This window comes from Oryzias melastigma, linkage group LG20, assembly GCF_002922805.2.
Source record: "Oryzias melastigma strain HK-1 linkage group LG20, ASM292280v2, whole genome shotgun sequence".
Taxonomy (NCBI): Eukaryota; Metazoa; Chordata; class Actinopteri; order Beloniformes; family Adrianichthyidae; genus Oryzias; species Oryzias melastigma.
In genome coordinates, this window is record NC_050531.1 from 24,426,975 (window position 1) to 24,437,181 (window position 10,207).

General features: G+C 40.8%; 1 protein-coding gene and 1 long non-coding RNA gene across 2 annotated transcripts in view; one reads left to right on the forward strand and one right to left on the reverse strand.

The window, feature by feature from the left end:
* snx7 (sorting nexin 7) overlaps window positions 1–5,701 on the reverse strand; it is a 15,395-nt gene extending 9,694 nt beyond the window's left edge. The window contains exons 1-2 of the mRNA XM_024261768.2: window positions 5,513–5,701; window positions 1,122–1,307 (exon numbers count right to left, since the gene is read on the reverse strand). Of these exons, the coding sequence (XP_024117536.1) occupies window positions 1,122–1,307; window positions 5,513–5,596 (270 nt within the window). The 5' untranslated portion in view covers window positions 5,597–5,701. The remainder of the gene's footprint in view (window positions 1–1,121; window positions 1,308–5,512) is intronic.
* Window positions 5,702–5,841: 140 nt separating this feature from the next.
* On the forward strand, window positions 5,842–8,072 carry LOC112139062. Its single transcript, XR_002917900.2, has 3 exons — window positions 5,842–6,513; window positions 6,616–6,743; window positions 7,370–8,072. It is a non-coding gene; the product is annotated as an uncharacterized LOC112139062 (long non-coding RNA).
* The last annotated feature ends 2,135 nt before the right edge of the window (window positions 8,073–10,207 follow it).

A 10,207-nucleotide genomic window follows, 5' to 3' on the forward strand; every position in this document is an offset into this window, starting at 1 on the left:
AATAATAATTAATATCAGTCTGTGATTCAGATATTTTTAGGCCAGCAGAGAAGGCCTTGCAGGCCCTGACGGCCCGCCACTGGGTTTAAGTAAATATTCCCCCTCTCTCTGTGTGGATATCAGGTCACTGATGCTGTCCTCTAATCAAATGTTTAGTAACTAACATAAAAGGGATGATCCCCAGGTTGTCCCGCGCCCCCCCTGCCATCGCACCACCCCTCCCCGGGGGGGCACGCCCCACCATTTGAGAAACACTGGTTTAAGGCAAAAACGCATTACAGCAACTTCCAATTGTTGGGCTGCTTAGGTTTCAAAGATATTGCCTCCTTACCCGTCCGATCCGTTGCCCGTCTAACTGTTCCAATTAGAGGCATTTGTCCAAAAGGGTTTTTAAGGAGGAGCCAAAGTGACATAGAGCTGCCCGCCCGCCCGCAGGGCGATCTGTGCCACTGTTGTTCTATGGAGGAGAACCGCTTTCTTTACATTGCTGTGCTCTGAAGCACAGAAGTTTACATTTTAATGTAAGTCATGACTTTTTGTTCTAGCACAAGTTTTTAAGTTAGAAAACCAATGTTGGATATCGGGAGCTGGCAGCTACTCATGACATCATTAAGCTGTAGTAATGTCCAAATTTGAAGACATTCATGGGATAAATGTAGGGATAGGGAGAAGCAGAGCAGTAGGGAAGCACTCGGATTCAACCTTACAGTAAACACTTACATGAGACTCACATAAACTCTGACTCCAAAACTGAGCCTGAACAACATTACATTCCATTTGACAATCTTTTGCAGCTGCATTTTGGACTCATTTCCTCATGTGGACATCGAGCTGCTTTCAGAAACTGCTTGTGCAGGTTAACGTGCGCCCCTGAAGTCCTGCAGAGCTTCTCAGTGCATCTGCTGTCTTCATCAGAACAAAGAGTCCTGTAGGTGAGTGATGTGAGGCCTGTCTGCTGCTCATGTTTCCATGTACGCCAGCCCAACCACTGAATCCCTTCTGGGAAGTTCCATTACATTTTGAATCATCAATTTTCCATCAAGAACCACAGATTTAAAGCGATTAAATGTGGAAATGTGAGTGATGATCTGTGGAGCAGAGATGAAGCTGCCCTTCCTCACCTTGGTCGCTACTCTGTACATGATGTAGGTCTCAATGGCGGTGATGTGGCTCTCCGGATCCTCAACGCTGATGAAGAGGTCTTTAGCGTTGGCATCTTGCTGCTCCTCATCATCCTCCAGTCTGTACTGGTTGACCATGGAGCTGGGGGAGTTGGGCACCGGGCCTTCATCTGTTAGGGAGGTGTTCTGGGGGAGAAATGCCACACTCTTAATTCCACTTCAGTTCAGCAGCTGCTGACCTCACAACACTTTTCCATCTGCTGATTTACCGACATCCTCACAAGAGAGCAAGCTGTGTTTCTGAAGAGCAGCAGATGAATGCAGAGAGCTTGTTGTGCATGGATGAAGGACACAAACCACAGGTTTAAAGTGTGTGCTACAATTTCACCCAAAAATTTAAAGTGAACAAGAAGAAAATAATAATGTTTAAAAAAAAGTCTGCAAACAAACATTCTAATTGAAGAAGCAACAAATATTAACATTACCAAAAAAAAAAAAAGAAATAAAAAATAACATGGAAGACTATTCCCAGAGTAAAAGCAGTTTGGCAGGAGTGAGAGTAAACTTGCGACTGAGGGTAACAGTAAGAATGGCAAAAAAATAAAAAGAAATACATCATATTATCATTGTTTTTATGACCACTTCAAGATCAGCTAAACAATCATCTGAAAACAGAACCACTGAAGTTCAGACTTTTGCTTCACAAGACCCAAGTTTTAGCTTTGTGTCTGAAAAGTTGTGAACATGGATGATCCTGAAGGTTTTCTTAGGTTGCAGAAAGGCTGACAACAATGTGGGATTATTTTAACCCCAAATTGGATTAATTTCTGATCACATGGTACAGTCAGGAGGGAACGACTGAAGCCAACCAAAAGCACCAAGAGCAAAGCATGACAGAGAAGATGTACAGAGTCTCCTTAAAAAAAACCCTGCACAGTCTCTGTATCAGATTTAAGTATAGAGAATTTGACCTCAACTACACTGATAAGAGCCTACAGAAGGACAAGGACCCTGACAAACACCGTCTGCACACACTACAGCACAGAGAAAACCATGTCAACCCAGGAGCAATCGGACAGCAGAAGAATGAATTCATATTGATTATCTACAGAATATAAACATTTAATTTAACATCATAATCAAATCGGTAACATCTGTGACCAATAATAATAGATTTTATTCATTAAACACTTCACTTTGTTAAAAACACTCTTGAGACTGGAACAGTGATAAGTAATAATTATTTCTGGAATATTGTAATGTCTTTAATTAGAAGTCAAAAACTAGAATATGATGGGAATTTGATTAAATTTATATTTAATGGTTTCAATGTGTCATGTACTTTATGTATCAGTACAAATATGTCTTTTTCTGATCAAGAAAAATTGCATTGTGTTGTGTATGTGGATATCTATGTATAGAAATGCATTTCTTTGACTTTTTTTTACAATCAAATCATTACTAGTCATCTTAAACTTGATATACAGATGTACATCTGTTTTGGTCCTCTTATTTAGCTTGTTGTTGTTTTTATGATTACTTGAAATAAATCCAAATCTATTTTTTCCTTTCTTGTTTGCTCGGTAGCTGGATGATTTTTTTTTTTCAAACAGGTCATACATGAACCAAAGTAGCCTTTGGTGCAACTTTATTCCCACTGAAGTGAACTGCACCAATCTTCAATGCAATGCAGGTGACTGTAGACCGTCATTCTCAGAGATCCATGGTTTGGTCTAGGGATGTCCCGATCAGGTTTTTTTGGGCCCGATCCGATTCCGAGTCATTTGATTTTGTGTATCTGCCGATACCGAGTCCCGATCTGATACTTTTATAAAACATTTAAAACATGAATATATTGAAGAAACAGATTTGTGTTGTCCCTCATTTATATTTTAATAACCTTCTTTTATCATTAAAAACTTAAATAAAACACTTCTGTGAAGTAGCTTTAATAAACAAGTAAAAATACAGCAAATATAAACTAGGAAAGAAAATACAATTTTCTTGTTATATAAGTGATAATTAGTCATGTGAGAAAGTTTAGTGACTTTAGCTTTAACAAATTTAGAGCTATTGAACATTTTTGACCAAATGTGATTCCTGTCCTCATTTAAAATTCTTAAAAATAAATTATGACTTTGTTTTAGCATAAAATTTGATGAGTGTTCATGAATAGCTGATATCATTATTAGTTTTAATTATTAGTTGTATTTATTTTTAAGGTTATGTGCTTATTTTTTAAGTTCTTAAGACATCACATTTTCAGTTTTATTACCACAGTAGTTAATTTTTTTAACTGTTATTTCTCTGTCAGATAAATCAAACAGGCATATCAAAGGACAGCTGGGGTCCTAAGGAGTTATCACGGCGCTAGCATGTAGCAGTTAGCAGCTGCTGTGTAGCTGTCTGTCTGCAGCTCAAAGAGCTTCACATTAAAAAGAAAAAAATACTGTCTTTTTCTGTTGGAATACCTTTATAGGTTGTTGTTTGAGTTATGACAAACCAATAGAGACACTTGCTGTCAGTTTAAAGCGTTTTTAAAAGAGTTATTGGTCCCTGAAGTTAGCTTTCTAGCTAGCTTTGTTAGCTTTTGTTTTGTTAGCCTTATGCTTGACTTGCTGCCGTTTTCTGCTGCGTTTTCTGGTAATGACATTTTGTGATCTTTTCGTGACATGCAGACTTCTAGTGGAGTATTTATCCATAAAGATAAGATGAAATATAAAGCTCTGATCATAATGAGAATAAATTAAATATCCGATCCTGATCAGACAAAGGAGTCCGATTTTGATCGAGTCCCCAACCACGTGATCGGCCCCGATTTCCGATCACGTGATCGGATCGGGACATCCCTAGTTTGGTCTACATATAAGTTCAGGTGAGTCAGAAACAAATCTGGTCTGGGTCAAAATGAACTCAGTCACAGAACACTGAGTCAGAGTTTCTTGGTCCTTGGGGCTCACTGTCCTGCATGCATCACTGCTGCTGTGCTCAAGCACGTCTGATTCATCTGCAGAGACTTCATGAGAAGAGCCGTTCAAGTACGCCGTGCCTGAAGGAAGCAGTGAACCCTGAGGAGGAGGGCTGGAAACCAACACCTCTCCAGGACAACAGGCCAGTTTTTGCTCCTTTGCTGTCTCACTGATCAGTTTTGAGCGTCTGTAACAACGTCAGGTTGAACACTTTTTACTGCTTTGGTGCGGTGGAGACATGCTGAAAGACGGTTACTGAGAAGACACCTGTGAAGGTACGATGATAAATGTTTATGACATGAAGATTGTCGGGTAAACAGTGAGAATCAATGTTTATCACGTTAAACGCTGTTTAATAAGCTCAAATTCATCCAACCACATTTCAATGAGTGTCTCATTTTTGTGGTGTTATGACATTGTTTGTAACCCTTCTGCTATCCTAGACATGTTTAATTCAAAGTGGGGTCATCTGGACCCAACAAGACAACGCACTGAATGTTTTTTTCAAGGATTTTTTATCTTCACTGGAGTCCGTGGCAGACATAAAATCCTGTCCACCTTTGTCATGGGAGGGAATCACACATCAATGTAAGGGTGGGGTCATCTGGACCCCACAAGATAGCACAAGGGCTAAAAGGCCTCTGCTGCTCTCGCTGAACACAATTTCCTGACAAATGTTTCCCTACTTCTTAATAACCCAGACCTCTTCAGATTAGTGGAGAATCTGTGGAGAGACTGACAGCTCCATTCAGCCTCTGTATCGGATGTGAGCATGCGCAAACGCGACAGCGCCTGTGCAGGTGTGGACCTTCCTCACAGAAATAACCAGATTCCAGCCCTTTGCCTCTTTGTGTGCAGGTGAAACTGAGGGCTGAATTTACCACCATTCACACTATGACGTCATCAGGACGGTCTCTTTAATGCTGATTTCTTTCTTCCGGACTCTGATTTTCCTCCAAAGACGAAGAGAAAACCTGGAAGTGTCTGCGGGATCACGGATCCGGTCTGTGGGGATCACAGCGCCGCGGCTCCTTCACGGCACGCTCGGAAATGTCACTGATTCTTTCAAAAGTTGCGAATCTCGCCAAAGAGCAAGAAGAGCGGAACTTTCAAAAGGTGAACTTCAAAGGCCGACTCTCCGCTTCAAAGGAGTTTCTACAAACACCGCCAGGTTCTGTTCCCCTTTGAAAAAGCGGTGGTTCGGGGAAAAGTGAGCGGACTCGTTCCCACTTCGAACTTCTGCGGACCGGGTCCTAAGGTCAGCTGGCTCCAGGATTCTGGCGAGACTCCCGCTGTAGGCTCAGGGTTCCCGACACGAAGCGACCGCATTTAACACAGGAAGACTGAAGCCACAGGAACCTCCAGGTTGTTCAGGTTCAAGCAGGTAATCAGAGTAGAAGCGCGCGCGCGCTGAACGCCCACCTTACTGAAGACCTCCAGGTCTTCGTCCTCGTCCAGGTCCAGCATGTGTCCGGAGATGTCGGCGGGGACCGTGTGTCCACTCATGACCAGAAACTTTTCAGCCCAGACTGAGGCAGAGCCGACCGACCGAACTCTGTCTACACGTCCACCGAGGCGCGCGGCACTTCCTCCGGGCGCTGTCAAAATAAAAGTTCCACAAGCGCACATTTGCTACCACAGATTCTGCGCACCAGCACACTGAACAACTGCATCAATGAAGTTGTTAACCCCGAGCAATACCATACAAATGTATGGAATATTTCATTTTTTCATTCCTCTTTATTTTGCCGGGAAGTCGAATTGAGACTCAGACTTCTTTTTCCTGAGCCCTGACCAAGAAGTATTTGCATACATTCATAAAAATAACAAATTTATAGCAAAAAGATAAAACATGGCAAGCATATGAGTGTGTGTATGTATGAGAAATATGAGACTGTGCAAAACTTCCAGCAAAGCATAAATTCATTTTGCATCCAGAGAATCAGATTTGGGGCGAAGGGAAGTTTTTTTCTTTTCTTCTTTTTTTTTTTGGTCAAAAACACACGCCTAGATGTTGATGTTAATATTATAGTTTCTTAAACAACTGACTGCAGCACAAAACATGTTGGTTATGCTCTAATTTTGTATACTCCTCTAGTTAAAAGAAACTTCTGAGTCACTTCTGAAGAACAGAAAGGCTTTTGTTTTGGCCTAATAATCTCTGTACTTCCGGTGTGATGTAAGCACATTGACGTTCCAGCTGAAGTGCTGAGCACGCAGATGCGGAAGGCGCAAACAGAGAAGAATCACAAGAGGAAAAAAGGAAGAAGTGTGTTTCTGCTTCACCAGGAAAAAATTGTGAATGATTATACAGTCAGTTGGTTGGAAACAAGCTGGAGATCAGAGAAGTTTATTGGAGGAGCTTCCTCCTCTTCTTTATCAACTGTTTGGTGTTTGATCGCGACAACAAGCTTTTCTAAACTGTAATAATGTTTTTTAAATACTTGTTTTGTGATTTTAATTGTCACTGTGTTCTTTTAAATGTTTTTGTGTCAAGTGATTTGTTGATGTGATTTACGCTTCAGGGCCACTGTAGACCTTGTTGGAAGGTCTACCTCCCCTCTAGCCCGGAGAACACGGCTTCCATGATTGTCTTCATGCATGTCACATCTGGACTGGTGTAATCACAAAATAGTCAAACGCTGCATTTTCAGTGAGTCTTGGCCTCCGGCACCCGACTGTTCCCTTGCATAGTGTTTAATAGACTTGCTTTGTGCACAATAAAACTTTAGTGCAAGCGTCAAAGTCCAGGCCTGGGGGCCGGATCTGGCCCTCCAGATCATTTTATTTTATTGGTATTAATGACCTGATGTTAACTTGCGCTTATTTTTAACATGTATAATTCTGACAAAATATATTTTTATAGAGAGTAAAATATTGAAAGTTATTTAAGGTTTTAGTAGATTTAGTCTGTTATATTCCTGCCTGTTTGCATTCGTAATAATGTTAAAAAGTTACATTTTTACAGTTTTAAAATTTTAGTTCTAGTTAGTTCTATAAATGTTTATCCTGTTCGGCCCGTGCCCTAACGTGTGTTTTGGTTGTTGCCCCCCTGTGCGATTGAGTTTGACACCCCTGCTTTAGTACATCTACAGGTAACATGGTGGTTTGTGTTTGGGTAGAGCCGTTTGTGGAACTATTCCTAACACATGCCACCCTCTGAATGTGTTTCGGGGTTGCAGTAGCCTGTCCTGGCTACTGTTAACTGTATGCACACACACCAACAGAGCAATTTAGAGTCACCCGATTGGTCACTAAATTGTGCCTTGCTGTGTCCAGAAACTGTTGGAAATCTGATTTTTGGGCTGTGGACGGAAGCAGGAGTGCCTGGAGAAAGCCCACATATGCGCAAGAACAACATGCAAACTCCAGACAGGAAGAACTGGTCCATGATTTGGACCAGAGCCTTCTCTCTGTGCGGTGAGAGCACCAACGGTGCAGCTACCGTGCAGCTCCACATATACGCAGCTGGAGATTGTAAGGCTGTCTCCTGTTGAAGACCAAACACAAGTCATCTTAGTCAGTCACTGGACTTAATTCTGGCTGAATATTTTAAATGAATTGAGTGAATCATGTTCTTTAGATTAAGATATTGTTTCATTATCTGTGGGTTGTTGGTGTGATTTCTGAAGACTTCTAGTTTCATTCTATTTGATTTCAAGCGTGCTTTAAAAAACTGAACAGAATTTAGGTTGAAGTTGTTTCAGTTTTCCACCTGAACTCCTAAACATTAATCTTTCAGGACTCCAGCATAGCGTTATCAGCACAAAAGGAGGACATTTTGGCTCCACGTATGAAATAAAACATGGTTTTTAAAGTTGGATTGGACTAAACCTTTTTTTTTTAATCTGTATTAAGGACAAACTGTTGTGTTTTCATGACTTCATACACCATGATGTTTTTAAAGACACTGATTATATGTTGAGTTATTTTAAAAGCATTCTCAGTGGTTCATTATAAATTCGCCTCTAAATTGTGGACGGGATTGTTGGCACAAACAACCCCCCACAACCACCACCTTCTCCTACCCATTATTGAGAGCTCTCTGTTAACACTTTCTCCTGCTAGCTTACAGCCCCTCACAACCCTAAGATAACATTAGCAGTGCAACAAAATGGGGATCAATATCAGAACAATCCAGACCTACAGTTTAGATCCAGATTTCAGACAAGGAAAACAAAGACATTCATGGATTTATTTGTCTGTAAGTTGATTCTGAGGTGTGCGGAGCAGGGAACTTAGCACATTTTCTACATCCAGCAAATTTTCTACGGAAAAAATACGCTGTTTTTCTATCAACTATTTGAATATAAAATACTCAGAGGTGCAGTTTAGTGTAGTGACTGTATGCTCAACAACGTCAGTCATTTCTAATATTCCAAAGATAAACTTAAACACATTTTTTGATATATGTCCTATGCCACAAGAACATGTTAAAAACACAAAAAAGATTATTTTCATCAGCGTGGGTCTTTAACCTCATCCTCAGACTCACTGCAGCATGATGTAATCAGGGGTTTCCATACGGGAGTTTTCCTGGAGCTTCGTGTGTGTTCTTCAGCAGGAAGAGACAGATATATGTAGTCTCATCAGTGATTTGGCAGAGTTTTTACACCGGATGCCCTTCCTGACACAACCCTGTACTTGAGGGGCACAGGGACCCAGTTAGGCAGCAGCGTCAAGGGTCTTGCCTAAGGACCCAATCTGGGTGGGGATCAGTGGACACCCCAGGGAATCGAACCCAGGGCTCCTGCATGCCAGCCCTTCACCTAGCCCACTGAGCCACCCAGCCGCTATGTGAGACAATAAAACTTTCTTCTTCAGGATAACTGTCTTTCTCTGTCAGAGAAAGAAACTGTGTTAAGTGTGGCAGCGTAGTATCACATTATGTTTGTGGCATTTATTAAAGACAGAAGGGAACATTTGCATTGATGGCATGCTCGACTAACTCATCAGAAACTGAGCAAAGGTGCATCTGATCTTCAACAGTTTTCAATGACAAACATCTGTTTGCTGCTCTTTCTTCCTTTTCTTGCATACGTACCTTGACGTTGTGTAGTTACATATTTCACTCTTAGATTAACAAACAAATAATACTTAAATAAAAGAAGCATTTTTATTTGTTAAGCACATGTAAAAAAATCATTCAAAATGTATGAAAAGTAATTATAGAGAAGTCCAGCAGGACAAAGTGGCCAAATAACATTTCAAATCATGAAAAATGACAAAAGGATCATCTGCTCTGGTGTTAAACAGACATGTCAGCTTCAAGCAGTCACACAAAGGTTCCCCTGTTCACTCATTTGCATTGTATTGCAGCATAATGACTTGATCTAAACCCTCCTGTCTGACCTGTTAACAGCTGGCTGTTAACCAAATATTTACTGGATTTCAAAAGAAAATTATTCAAAACACTAATATTCATATGTAAAAAGTAGTAATACAATTTCGAAGCTAAGAAATTTACCGTAAACATCACTGTTGTTTCCAGTATCGGCTCATACCTGACTTTACATTTAATGAGCAGCTCATGATCCCTAACCAGGTGATGTCACATCATCATCACAGCCACACGGAGAGCACTCAGCATCTGTCAGGACATAACAGCACCTTCATAAGGGAATCTTGCGTCTGTGTGACCCTCTTAACCTCTACCTCCTCTGTTCTCACTGACTGTCCTGCTCCAGCTGCCTTAGTTCTGCCTGCAGGACATCACCACAGGGTGTCACTCTTGGACAAATTATACTGGGAGTCACATAAACCTGTCCCGACCAGATCTTCCACAAGATCACAGTTCATAGTCCTGATGTATGTCAATGCTTTCGCAAAATCCTCATAAATCTTCAGTAATTTAACGGCAAGATCATTTAAACCTAAAGATAAAAAAATAATAAAATGTGACCAAAGAAAACAAGAGGAAGAAGCAGCAAAAAAAAGAGGATTTTGATTTTTAAAACATCAGCTTAATCAATTATCACAAATAACAAGAATACACACAATCACTCACATAAAAAAACATCAAAAGACAGTTCACCAGCAGACGACAAGCACCACAATTTTGTAAAACAGTTGTTAACCTTTCCTGCTTGGGCATGTGCACGCACAATCACTCGCGCC